We start from the raw sequence: 14,679 nt of genomic DNA, 5'->3' as shown, positions 1-14,679 counted from the left end.
GTGTATGAATTGTTGACCTAGTTAATGTCTGTGAGTTTTCTATGTATATATATGCACAAGTATATCCCTAAGTAGGAGCATTTTTAAATCCCAAGCAAGGCTCTGCTGTTGCCTCAGGCCCCTCCTGGTTTCCTCCAGTGTCTGAGCAAATAACTGCGCAGAAGGGCGGGAACTGACTGTGGTTTCCGCCCCTGCTCTTGAGGTTTTCAAACAGGTCCGTTATATTATTATAAAAGGCTGTGTGGGGTTGTCAGAGTAATTCTGTTGGGAGGTTTGCGTCTGAGCTTTGACTATGTCTGGGCGAGGTAAGGGTGGCAAGGGCTTGGGCAAAGGGGGTGCTAAGCGTCACCGTAAGGTGTTGCGAGACAACATCCAAGGCATTACGAAGCCTGCGATCCGGCGTCTTGCTCGTCGTGGCGGAGTAAAGCGTATTTCTGGCCTTATCTATGAAGAGACTCGCGGAGTGTTGAAGGTGTTTTTGGAGAACGTGATCCGCGATGCTGTTACTTACACGGAGCATGCCAAGCGCAAGACTGTTACGGCCATGGATGTGGTATATGCACTCAAGCGTCAGGGACGCACCCTCTACGGCTTTGGCGGCTAATTCTTAAATCCAATTATTTTACAAAGTGAAACGGCCCTTTTCAGGGCCACCTATCCATTCATTTGAAGGAGTTGGTAACCATTTTGTAATAGTTGCTTTTTGTGAGTGTTTAGTAACGTGAGTCTGTACATTTCTCAAATGGTTTCTTCACCATTTGTTAATTTTTGTTTAGTACGTTTTCAACTAGTTAAAAGTTAATTATTCCATAATAATTATTCCATACTTTGTGTGTTTCTAGTGTGCCATAGTAAAGGGGTGTGACATTTTAGGACGGCCAACTGCAGGTAACACCTCCGAATAGTTGTCAGGTAAGCACGGCAGTAGAGGTGGAGGGCAGCATGGGAGGCAGGTGGCAAAGGCTGGTGCTGCTGCGAACAATAGGGGAAAAGCCTAGTTGGTGTCTAGCCCCCGGGGCCCTGTTCTATGCTGAAGATAAAATGGCGTCTTCATGGAGCTCACGTGAGAGGGAGTGTCGGTGGTGAGGACTAGCAAAAATAGTTTAAAAGTACGCTGAAGGCAGTAAATCCTGTGGGAGAAACAACGGACGTAGGTAGGATTCACAAAGTTTTAAGAGTAATGGTGGAACAGGCCAACTTGTTTGGCTCTGTTTCTCTAAGGTGTCCTCCCATCTATCCAGAACTACTGGTTTCTCTCTTTGAAGCCAAAACAAACAAACACTTTTATTAATGTATCCGTGGCCAGTTTAAATATATAGTTATGCTTACTTTAAATATATAGTTTAAATATATAGTTATGTCCTTTATGTTGGCTCTCTATCGTGAATAATGTTAGTCTTTATTATGAGTCTTTTACCTTAAATTACAGATGAGAGTACTGTGGTTGCATGCCACATGTGACAAAAAGTGCTGGAATGGGCCTTTCCAGCTCAGGTCGTCATGGTTCAAATCCTACCTTCTTTCCTCCTACACTTCAGGAAATGAGACAAAAATAAATCAGCAGTGTTCCAGTGGGTTATTCCATTTCTTGTTCTTAACCACTGTAGACTTACTGCAATCTCTTAAAACTGTCAGTATGCCATTGTATTATTTGGTGTGCTCACAATAAGTTTTAATCTGTGAAGAATATTGTCTAGGCTGGCATTTTTCCAATAAAATTTGTTCACTTTGTTATAATAAAGGCATAGCTGGACAGGCGGCTGTCTAACCTCCTGGCCTTTCTGGCAGCCGATGTGAGAATGTGGCTCAGTTTTTCCCAACAAATGTCAGTAGAACTTAACAAAAGTTATTTCCAGTTCTGGGCTTTAAAACTTTTCATGTTGCCGTATTCTCTCTTCTCATGAGTTATAATGGAGATGATATTTTGACGCAGTAGAGAACATCAGGCTCTAGGAGGTGACAGAACACTGACCTGGAAGGAATGAGGTTTCCTGATTGATCACAAGAATCAGACCTGCTCCATAGAGCTGGACAAATCATGATGGATCTGTTTCATGAGACAAAAATATTAATAACTGTCTTTAAGCTCTTTTATTGTTAAGTCTCTTTGTTATAGCAGCTTAACTTTACCATACAAAATACAGGATTTTTTAAAAAAACTTATTTAGCATTGAGGAATTTTCTTCCACTGAAAGCTTGAAAAGCTGATGCTAAATGAGCCTCTCAGTATCTCTTCCAATATGTTCTATTCTAGACAGAACACAGTGGAGCTCATTACATTTTAGAGACCAATGAGTGGACTATCCATATGTTTTAAGCAGTTGTAATCTGGATATTTTAATATACTGTGTCCCCTTAGGTGAGTAGTTCTTAACAATATATGGAACAGAAACTCTTTTGAGAATCTGTTGCAAAAACAGATATATGGACATAGAAATTTTATGGGGCACATATATCTTCTGGGGCTCAAGTAAATCCCAGGATTCCATGGATTTCTGCCAACAATTAGAGGTCCAGGATTTCAGGGCCTGAGATATAGACACCCAAAATTTAACAATACAGAGAAATAGGCAGACATAATACTAAAGAAAAGAAAAGAAAAAAAAAAAAACATTGAGCAGGTTTGGAGTTTATTTTGCCATTTATGTACTGAGTACAATAGACCTATATATTCTTAAGAAGTTAGGTCAGGTTTTAACATTTTATAACTCAGAATGCAAGGTAGCTTATTCTTAAAATTTTTGATTCAGGTGCCTGAAGGCCCAAACAGACTGAATTTCACAAGATTTAGTAGTGAATAAAAGCTGGGGAGTTTATCTTCCGCTTGATTAAGAAAGAAGGCCATGAATTTTATCTTGAGACCCTTTGAACATGTCTTTCATGGACATCTTAGTAAATATATTTAATAAGGCCTGAATTTGTAGTAGTCTACACCAGTAAGCAAATCATATGTTAAGTTTATACAAAACATTCCCAATACCCATCTTGAGGTTCTGGGAAACCTGTACAGAAGGATGGTTTTTTGGAATGCATCTTCAGTTAAGTTACTTGACCTCTCTGTGCCTCTGTTTCCTCACCCGTAAATTATAGTATTACTTAGCTTATAAGGTTTTGAAACAAATAAAGTTAAATATTTGCTAAGCATTTTGACCAGTGCATGGCACACGTTAAACACTTTATATTTTGACTGTTGTCATTACTGCTATTACTATTATTCTTATTTCTCATGACATTAGAGAGACCTAGAGAAAAAGAAAGTGGTGTTTGAACCATGAATATGTACTTGAAGTTCCTACTCTCCCATTTTGTATCTGTGTGGTCTGTAACAAGTTATTAACTACTCTTCCTTTATCTATAATGTGGGAGAAATTTCATATTTTTGTTAGGACTGAGACAATGTATGATAAATAATATGAACATATTCAACAAATATAAGCTTGTATATATTCTGAAAATGTGGTGAGTGTGTTAATTAAAATTCTTTTGGATGCCAATATCAAAAACCAATCTCAGGTAACAAAATAAAAACAAAAACAACTCTTTTGAAAGGTTGCTGACTACGCTTAAGACATTGATGAACACTTCTGTGAAGAGAAAGGCTCATCTTTCTCTTTTCTTTCCCAATTTCTAGAAAAGTGAATCTTATTGGTCCAACGGGGTAGGTGTCTGCATCAATCAGATATAACAGCCAAAGAGAGAGCTTATAGTATAATGTGACTGGTTGAGGCATGGCCCTAAATGAAGCTTTTCCCAGGGAAGAAGGAATAAGAAGCTGTCCCAGATAGTGGCTGGGTTGCTCTTCAGTACCCATAACCCACCTTCCGAGTGATCTCCATTTATCATATCCAAAACTTATGTTTGTTATCATCCAACTATACATCATACTTGCTTGGCCACATTCTCATTCTTCAAATAATTTATTCTTTAGACCTGGGGTCCCCAACTTATGTTGAGTTGTATAATTATTTCATTATATGTTACAGTGTAGTAATAATAATAGAAATAAAGTGCACAATAAATGTAATGCACTTGAATCATCCCAAAACCACCCCTACCCCAGTCCGTGGACATACTGTCTTCCATGAAAATGGTCCCTGGTGCCAAAATGCTGCTGCTTTAGACTTCTGCTGATTTTCTTCTAAGCTCACTTAACACAATTTTTTTTTTTTTTCAGACAGTCTCTCTTTGTTGCCCAGGCCACAGTGCCATGGCATCAGCCTAGCTCACAGTAACCTCAAACTACGGGACTCAAGTGATCCTCCTGCCTCAGTTTCCAAAGTAGTTAGGACTACAGGTGCAGGCCACTATACCCAGCTAATTTTTTTTTATTTTTAGTAGAGATGGAGGTCTTGTTCTTGCTCAGGCTGGTCTCGAAGTGATTCTCCAGCCTCAGCCTCCCAGAATGCTAGGATTACAGCTGTGAGCCACTTTATCCAGCCTCAGTTACTACAATTTAGGATTTTTTGCTATTTCTTTTCTCTGAAGTTTGGAGTGCTTATGGGATAAACTCACTGCTTTGGTCTGTCTTCATGAATAATCTCCAATCCCATTCTAGGCTGGCAACATTAAAATTTCTATTTCAATATTTTTATAATTTCTATGCCCAGTCCAGATGTTGCCTCTGAATTCCAGATGCACATATACAACTACTCATGGACATCGCCAATGGAAATGAATGCTTAAGGTATTTTAAAAATAGTTACATCCTATTCTCCCAAATCTCATCCTTTTCTACAAATTTTTGATCATCCATCCGAGAACTTCAATAGCACTATAGGGCAGTGGGCAATCATACAATCTCTATAGGCATACTGCCTTGTGTTGAATCCAGTCCCATATCTTGTTTATGTTCTAGTCAGTCAAAGGGTGAGAATAGTTGATTCAGATGATAATATATGCTAAGTAGATAAAGTGAGTTAACCATTGAAAAGAGCTTGGCACAGTTTCTGAAACATATAAAGGGCTCAGTAAATGTTAGCTACTTTTCCCCCACCCATTCAACCTAATCCATCAATAAATTCTTTTGGCTTTTTCCTCTTAATTCTAACTCTAATAATTTTACCAGGATTATTGTAATTTTCCATTTTTCTCCTCCTTCATTCTACTTTTAGTCATATCAAATTTATTTTCCACATAGTAGCCAAAGTACTTAAAATCTTGGTAGTTTGCTAAGACAAAATAAAAATATGAGTGCCTTCCTTTGGTGTATAAAGTTCAACATGTTCAGGTACCTATTTAATCCCAGCCTTATCACTTAACATTTTACCTCCGTTCACACAGGCCTTCTATTTTTTGAGCACAGAATTTCCCTGCCTTAGGGTTTTTTGTACCAACAGTTCCCTTAGCCTGGAACTTTTGGTCCCTAGACCATTGATTTCCTTGTTTAAATCATCAGCTAGTCATTATCATGACATTTGGTTATATTTTATTTTTTCACAGCACTCGGAACTCCTTTCTATTTGAAATTATCTTGCTGAATTGTCAACTTGTTTATTGTCTCTCTTCTCCCAATAGGTTGTCACCCCAGGGAGAGCAGACTCTTGTCTGTCTTGCTTACTGTGGCATCTCAATGCCTGGCACAGAAGGAATACAATTAATATTTCATGAAATACTGAATGCAATCCCTTCAGCTACTCTCTGATTTGTTTCTTTCATTCACAGCTCCATTACTGCTGCGATCTCTATGTCTTGCACCTTTAAAATGCAATTATCACTATTATTTCCCTCCAGTCCATCCAGCCTCCTTCCACCAGAGGCATCTTCCTATAACCAGAGCTGATTATGTAATTCCCTGCTCAGAAGCTTTCTATAGTTTTTTATCATCTGTAAAACAGATGTAAACTTCATAGTTTGACATCCAGACCCTTCACAAGCCTATATTATAACCACATCTTGACCACAAGGATAGTTCCACATGGGCAAGGATCTTGGTTAGTTTGTTCATCTCTATAGTAGATATTCTCAAAGTATAGTCCCAATCAGCATCTGTATTTCCTGGGAACTTTTTAGAAAGGCAAGTTCCTAGATCCCACACAAGAGCTAATGAAACAGAAACTTTGGGATGTAGACCAGCAAACTGTCCTTTAACAAGACCTCTAGGTGATTCTGATTTACACTCAAATTTGAGGACCATTGTTCTTCATCATCAGTACTTAATTCACTGCTTGGCACCTGAATATGAATGAGTGGCTATCCACTTTGTACATACTGGATGTTCCTTCTGTCTGCCTGGAGAGTCCTTGTATCAGGCAGTGCAAGTGCCACCCTAAAAGCCATTTTCCCTACTTCCTTATTAATACAACCTTGATTTTGTTCGGGTATTTCCTTGCTCTCTGCCTTGGGCTCCAGGAAAAGCAGGGTTCCTCCTGTCCTTAGAGATCTGATTATAATTCAACCACACCTATCCCATGTCCCTTACTAATGATTGGCTTTGCACTGAATATAGTGTCAGTTCTTTGAAGCTATGGAAATCCACAACAATGAAGACCAACTTCTCCAAGAACATTACGATTAAGGTGAGATGGTACTCCTTGATCAACAAACATTGTGTGTGTGTGTGTGTGTGTGTGCACATATTTATGTGTTGGGTAGGGGTATACAATCAGGGCCACTTCAGGTGGAGAAACATTGCAAAGGCCTAGAAGCTGAAGGGGTCTTGGGGAATTCTCAAAACTGGAAAAACAAAAACAAAAACAGAAAGAATGGAAAAGAAAAAAGCAAGGAAAGAGAGAAATAAAGGAAAGAAAGGAAGAAAAAAGAAAGAGAAAGAAAGGAAAGAAGGAAGGAGGAGGGAAGGGAAAGAGAAAGAGAGAGTGAAAGAGCTCTGATGTTGGGGTGAAGAGTTAAGTGAAGGCCAGAAGTTGCAGACATTGAGGACATACCATAGCATAGATTGCTGATTTTTTGCTTAAAGCAGTAGGGAATCATTAAAAGGTTCTGAGCAGGTATAATACATGATCTGGTGGGCTTTTAAAAAAGATCACTGTGACTCTGGAATGAAAACTGGATTCATTATTGATGGAGGAATTTCAATATTATCTCAAACTAAAACAAAGATGAGCAGATGAGATTGAACTGCAGCTGTAATTTGGTGACCTAAAAGTAAATACTCTCTTCTATCTTTGTGCTTATTTTATCTTGTCGAGAGAATGAACTGGCTAGGAAGGCTGGCTAGAAGTGTTTCTCAAAGGGCTTCCATAGGACAGTGATGGTAATTCTTGGGTGGATTTGGTATTTCCACTTATGAGTAAGGTGCCCCAAACAAACCTTTTTCACCTACTTCTCAGAAAAATCCTCTACCAAGCAGTGGCCTGAGAAATGGGGGAGGAAAAGAAGTTCTGCTGTTTATTTTCTGGGGTTTAGTCTCTTTGGCATTATGTGATCACAGACCTTAGACTTCCAGACCTCAGTGTTCAGCATTCCAATGTGAAAAGGCATTTAATTCCACATTTTTTTTCTTTCTCACTACCTCTAACCTGCCTGGGTCCTTTTCTCTTCTTCCTCTCCCAAATCGCTCATGGCTGTTGAAACGAGCAGAGGTAGGAGAGCTGGAGACAGGATAGGAGAGACAGACTCGGATTGGAACTCACAAGTAACAGAAATGGCTAGATTGGAGACTGCAGAGCCAATTTCTATATTCCATGGCCATACTACTGGGGAAACTGAGGCAGTTGCATGCTGTGAAGAATACTGTTGATGCGAGTCTAGGAGTCTAGTTTGTGAAGCGAGATAGGGCTAGGGTTGGGTGGGAAGGGAGAGAGGATTTTTGTCTTTTCCTTTAAATCTTAAAATAAAAATCTAATGACGAGAACCTTTAAGTAGTAGTTTAGGAAGAGAGAAATAAAGCAAATTAAGCATTAACTAGCAGCTGCAGCTGCCCCCTAAAATAACGTTTGTGAAAAACTTGGACTCTTGAAGGACTCTAAAAGCCCTAGGCAAAGGGTATGAAGGAGTAGGTAGGGTAAATGGAAACAAACAAGCAGCTTTGGGCGTGGGCGAATACGGGGAGGATCACAGCGAAACAATGTATGCTTTTTGCAGATAGGCATTTTCAAAAGTTACTGTAGCCTTACACAGTTGATACTTTACATAAAATAGAAACCATAGCTTCACCAAGCGCTGCCTCTAACCTACAGTGCCTACGTGTTTTTAAAAGATGCTCCTTCTAGCTACAATAGATCAAAGTGCCAGAGGAATTAGCAGTTTCAGCTCATGTTTGCTTACGCAGCCCCTTGTACAGGGAGCAATTGTCAGAACCATAGCTAGTGGGTGTGCCATCCGAGAATCGTGTAATGCTTTTGAGTGTTGCCACTTACCTTAAATAAGCATCTAATCCACAGCAAGATTACATGCTAGTGCACAGCTCCAATTATTAAAAAGGTAAGTGGCTCTCCTTGCAGCTGCGCTTGCGCTTCTTGCCATCCTTTTTCTGTGCCTTGGTCACTGCCTTCTTGGAGCCCTTCTTTGGGGCAGGAGCAGACTTCGCGGGCTCTGTCATAATTAACTTTAATATCTTGGGGGAAAAAAGAAATGAAGTGTGCAGCTCAGGATCTTGCTTATTTGTACACAGTATTATGTAAATGAAGACTTACTTTCCTAATCCCTGATTCCTTCTTTTGTTGTGGAGTATGCATGCAAATGAACGATTGTAGTTCTACTCTCCTATTGGTCATATCCTGAGACCAGATTTTCTGGCAATCAGGCCAACTTCTTTTACCTAATTAGCATTTTATATAACAAGTTCTTTTCTGCCCAAACAATTCAGATTAGTTTGCTTATTTTAAAAACTAGGAATTGCTTTATCCTATGTTTTGAAAACCCAGGGAGACGAAGCTCGTGGAGTCATGTCTTTGAATTGTGAGACTTCTTTAAAATCTGGAAAAGCAATATGTTTATATTTGAATCTAGGTAGATTCTAGGCCAGTGGGCCAGAACTGAGAACTAGGCGACTTGTGATCACCCAGATAATTCTGAGGACACTGTTTCCCACCTTGTACAGAGTGCACAAATGCATCATGAAAATAAAGGGCAGGGAACAAATCCGAAGACAGAAAGTAAAATAACATTGCTTGAAGGGAGGTAAGACAAAAAAGAATTCTTTAGTCAATATGGCTACAGTCCTTCCTACTGGAAAAAAGCGAAACACATCTAGTTTAGCCACAGAGTGAGGATAAGAAATAAATAGTTCTTCAGTCTAACTAGTAAAAATATAGATTTAAAAAAATCTAAAATGGAAGATCCCAGTATTTTACAGCTTTATTTTTATTACTGTTATTTCAGGCTAAAGCAGGTTTTTAGCTAATTCTTCCATTCCCATCTTTCCTTCTGCAGAGAGTCCTTCTTAAATGTGATTGTCCTTTTTTTAAAACCCTCACTACACCCTCCCTAGATGGTCTCTCCCACCCCTCTCATTCTCCAGGCAAAAAGGTGCCAGCACAAACAGATTTCCACCCTGTAGCTAGTTAATGTCTAACAAAAACGCACTATTGAATTTATTATGTCTTATCTTTATTTCACAAAATAGTTTGTTTTGCTCACTTCAATGATGAGGAAGAAACCTCACAAGGTCAATACCTTTATTTCTTCCTTATTACCAATTTAGCCAATGTAGCAATGCTCATAATAATAACTTTCTGTATTTCTATTTATTTAATTCTAAAAACCCTATGTGATGAATATTACTATTTTTTCCATTTTACAGAAATGGAAATTAGAGCACCCAAGGCACAGGATCTTCCCCTCCAATCCTACTTGATCCTATCAATTATAATTGGTGAAGCCAGAATGATGATTTTGGCAGAGTCTGGAGTCAGTCTAGGCCCTCAAAGGACAGACTCCAATTGCCCTGGTGGGTTGTGTTAGAAAAAGAGAGAAATGCTTCTTGTTGTTCTTTTCATTTTAAAAGCATAAGAAATTGAGTACTTCTTTAATGACTAAAAGAGATTGTTAAAAATGAAAAAGTTTTGCCTGTACAATGTACCTAGTCAGTAGAGAAAGAGTAGAAATACAGACAGAAAATTTAAACTGTATTAAGGAAAAGTAGCAGAGGGAGAAAGGAAAAAATTGACATAATGGAGAGGCAGAGAGGAAGTGTGGGATGAAAAGAGAAAGAAATTTGCCTAAAAAGGATGAGCCAATATCTTGGAAAGACACAAAATGTACATATACAGAGAAAACCATAGAGGGATCCAGTAATACAATCTGCAACTGCAAGAAGAAAATCAAGAGAAGTGCACATGAATGTCCGTAACTACATCTTAACTGCACATATCAAATGTTCAACTGATAAGACAGGATTGACACTTGTAATTGATTGCAATGAAGTAACATTGCCATTTGTGTTTTTTAAAATTCATGCTTAAGACTTTAACATTCCTACACTTTTATGTCTATTTAACTAAAAATGGTGATCTGGGACATAGGTAAAGAAGAAAATTATATGAGAATTTTTTAAATGTCAAGAATCTGAGTGGCCCTGAGATTCCTTATGCCTGATTTTTAAGTGTTTATTTTAAAATATTGCTTCCATATAAAAGACCTTATGCAACATAAACAAGAATTATGAAACAAATGCCTGATACTTAAAAATCCAGCTTAAGAATTAGGTTGCCATTAGTAATTTACTACTAAGGACCAAAATAATGATCTAAATCCCTTCAACAGATTAATGTACACTCCTTGGGCTAAAAGACCCCTGAAGTTTTAAATCCCTGGCCATGGCAAGACTGGAGGCTGGTCATGTCTCATTTGCTGCCAACTCCCTTCTCCTAAAATCATTACTAGATTTTCTCAAAAGCCAGCTAGGGAGAACAAAAGGCTAGGAAGACCCCTTCTATTACTTCATGAGACCACTGGGTGCCCGCCTGCTGTTTTTTATGGTTGTGACAAGACAGATACCCAGGTTCACAATGAATTCCTTCTTGATAAATGACTCTGTGCCATAGACTGGTTTTGACCAATCTCCTAAGAATCAGCAGAACTTGGTTCTTACATTTTACCTTTTAATGTATAGGACCTATTATAATGAATTTAAATGTTAAGTCTCCACCCTGCAATGAACATGGAATATTTGTTACTGTATGTTTCACATGTGTTAACCTAATGTGTCTCCTAGTCTCCTTCATGAATATTCGTAAGCCCCCTCCTGTATCATGTTGAATATGTATAACAACAGGATATAGCCACCCTGATTAGCATATAGTCTTACTTCTCCTTCCTCCCCACTGAAACACTGCTCTTGGGTTTAGCTTCATTTCCTGCCTGTGGGTCTAGCACCATTATAAATAAAGCTCTCTTTTAAAATTTACCTACCTTGTGACTCTTTTGCAGTTGACACGAGGCTTTGTGTAATTTTCTCCAATTTCATCTGTTCTCCTACCCCATGCACACCCCAAGATATAAACCACTATCCTACATTTTGTTTTAATCAGTTTTTGTTTTTCTTTATGGTTTTATCTAAGTGTGGACCCATAAATTTTACCATGTTTCATTTTGCCTATTTTTATCTTCATATAAATGAAATCATAAACTGTGTAATTTTATGATTTTTTTCATTCAAACTGATAGTTTTTGAGATTCATTCATGTTCATATATGTTACTTCAGTATCATCATTTTTAATTGCTGAATAGTGACATTGTTTTATTCAATTTATTGTAATAGACATTTGTGCTGTGTCTATCTGGGATTACTGAAGTCATTACTTCTGCGAATTTTCTTGCATATGTTTCCTCATATGGATGTGCACACATTTCTCTAGGATATATGTAACAGGATGAGAGGTTGTTGGAGATAGTCACATGGAGCTCCCCAGGATGAAGACACATCAACAGATGTAGGGCACAGAAAATGGGAGGCCTGGCATAGAAAAATGGCAGGCCATCTCCTCTGCCCCTTAACTTCTTTACAAGTTACCTATAATTGTTCTGAACTATCATAAATACTGACCATGAAAATATTAGGGTGGAGAGAAGCATTTTCTACTTTTTATTTCCCAGTAGGTAGTATTTTTCCAGCTGTTGAGATTTTAGAAAAGTCTCCAGAGCTTTGTTGTGGAGGAAATTGGGAGAATGAACCCCTATTGAAACTGAGTTAGTAAACCTTCCTTATAGAAAAGTCCTAGTGTTGTACATCCTGAAACACTCAAAGAGAAAGGCTGTTTTCCTTTTGTTCTTTCCAGTTCCAGCAGTTCCAAGCTTTCTCTTTCAAAAAGCAAGTCACTTTCTGTAGAATTAATACAAATCTTGTTAAACTAACCCTTATATTCTAGTTATTTTTCCACCATTAACTGCCCTAGCCCAAGCCCTTTTGTCTTTATCATGTTTTCATAATTACTACATTGTTGAGCTCAGTATATAAGCTCAACTCTAACTGCTTCTTTGGGGATTCATTTTTTTTTTTTTTTCAGATATATACCTAAAGTTACAAAGGTTGGTTTTTTTATGTAATTAATTTTTTGCTACCTCATCTTCAAAGTGATTAGATATCTACTGCTATTTCTTATTCCATCCTTGAAGTTAGATCATAAGTATTTGATTATCTTTAGAGGGGGCCCAACTCATCCCTTTATCCAGAACCTACTCCCCAGATAATCAATTCTCTCCCACTAAAATAAAATCAATCCATTCATGAGGGAAGAGCAATCATGACCTAATCACCTCTTAAAGACCCCACCTCTTAATATGGTTCCAACAGGGATTAAGCATCCAACACATGAACTTTGGGAAACACATTCAGCCATAGCATAGCCTGGCCTTGTTAAAGGGAGGGGGGAGGATAGAGGCATTCATGAGTCTTATTTAAGTCATATAGTGAAAGGTGGTTCCTTGCATTGAGCCACTTTGGAGACAAAAAAAGGTGGGAGCATTTCTTTAACCATTGCTGTTTTCCAGGATCACAGGGCTCAGATAAATGTCAATATCATCGGCTGCAGTCAATGACATCTTATTTAAATCTGATATTTACAAAAAAACCCCACATAAAATATTAAACACATTTGGTTTATTTTAATGTAATCTGAAATTAATGAAATATATTAATTATTTATATGAATAAATGTTGAATACCATGAAAATTGCCTTTCCAGGTATACCTTCTGAATCCCTATTGCTCTAAATTTTTTGAGGTAGTAATTATTCAGTGAGCTGAAGGGTGTTACTTATACCACAGGATTCTTAGTTTAAAAACAAAATTGGCTAGTACGCTTACAAATAAGTAGATTTCTCCAATAGACATTGATCCCACAAAAATTCTCCCCAGATCCCAAAACAATGATATTTTTTCCAGGTTTACATAAAATGGAACTCAAAATAATGGTAGATATTAACTTAAATGTAACATATTCTTTTTTTTCCTTTAAGAATATGCAGTACTTGACTTTCTTTTTCTGAGTTATTTCACTTAAGGTAATGGTCTCCAGTTCCATCCACACTGCTGCAAAAGTATTATTTCATTCTTTTTATGGCTGAGTAATACTTCATAGTATATATATACCACATTAAATGTAATATATTCTAATGTATTTTGCTGTATGACTATGATTTCACGAAATTGTATAAGTTTTCTTTTACCTTTCTCAGAAAAGCATATGTCCATATGTCAGTTTTGGAATATGTCAAACATTTTATCTTTTTATGATGTTTACTTTTTAGATAACACACAAGAAATGTATGTAATAAAATGTGCCTTAGAGAATGCTCTTCTTATCTGAGTCTGAAAACAAATCATGCATGGATTTTTAAAAATAGTAATCAAAAAATAAAGAAAAGGGACAAATATGCCTGAAAATATTTACCAAGAGAGTTCAAGTATAGCAATACTATTAGACAAAATAGAATCTAAAGAAAACGTATTTCTTGGGATAGAGAGAGAAATAAAAGCCCTCCTGAAGCAAAACACCAAAGGACTAGGGGACTAGGGAAACTACAATAAACACATGAGCACACAGTTGCCCAGCTAGCTAACTAAAGGAAAAATCTCTAATCCCTCCCCCCACCCTTAACCCTGGAACAATCAGAACAATAAAATTTAGAATCGGAAATTAGGATGATGAGCATACTAGCTTGGGTTTTCTGGAACAAATACCATTACTAGGATTCTGAGCTTTGGGAATTATGTTTGTCCCTTAAGGAAGAGAATTCTAGGTTCTTAAACAGAACTTAAGACACGTAGCATAAAGTCAGGACCATTTGAGAAAGGGTAGCATTAAAAAAAAAAAAAATCTAGCACAGGTTCCTAGGAAGAAAACTTGTTTGTCTCTACAGAGAACCATGCCTCAGAGGAGTCCGTCCAGTAGAGGCTATCTGGGCCATGTATTTAACACTAAATTTACATAAAGTCTCTGAGCTTTAATGAACATGTTCTGAAATTAAATCTACCCAGGTTCATAGCGCCTCCTAGTGCCTTACAAAAGCAAATGTAAAAGCTTGAGAAGGAAAGCATCTTGAACCCAAGTTCTTAAGATCTCCAAAGATTGTTTTGCTATTATTGAGCATCTATTATATATCATCAGACACTCTATCAGGAATTTGGATGTCCAAATATAAGATTATAGTAAATATTACCAAATCAAAAAGAAAAATAGATACTATGGAAAGTTAGACTTCTGAGCAAACAAGAGACTTCCATCTTCCCCTAAACCCCCAAAGAATTTCGGATATTGATATTATCATATAGAGAATAA

General features: G+C 37.5%; 1 protein-coding gene across 1 annotated transcript; it reads left to right on the top strand.

The window, feature by feature from the left end:
• The first annotated feature begins 236 nt into the window (after nt 1-236).
• On the top strand, nt 237-671 carry LOC105858308 (histone H4). The gene has a single exon (XM_076010515.1). The coding sequence runs from the start codon at nt 293-295 to the stop codon at nt 602-604; it is 312 nt and encodes a 103-aa protein (XP_075866630.1). The 5' UTR covers nt 237-292; the 3' UTR covers nt 605-671.
• Nucleotides 672-14,679: the final 14,008 nt, after the last annotated feature.

Source organism: Microcebus murinus, chromosome 15, assembly GCF_040939455.1.
Source record: "Microcebus murinus isolate Inina chromosome 15, M.murinus_Inina_mat1.0, whole genome shotgun sequence".
NCBI classification, from domain to species: domain Eukaryota; kingdom Metazoa; phylum Chordata; class Mammalia; order Primates; family Cheirogaleidae; genus Microcebus; species Microcebus murinus.
The sequence above is the reverse complement of the archived record's forward strand: the minus strand, read 5'-3'. Positions and strand labels throughout refer to the sequence as shown.

Bases quoted from the DNA above. Each gene is read 5' to 3' on its own strand.
- LOC105858308 (XM_076010515.1), top strand. From the start codon at position 293: ATGTCTGGGCGAGGTAAGGGTGGCAAGGGCTTGGGCAAAGGGGGTGCT.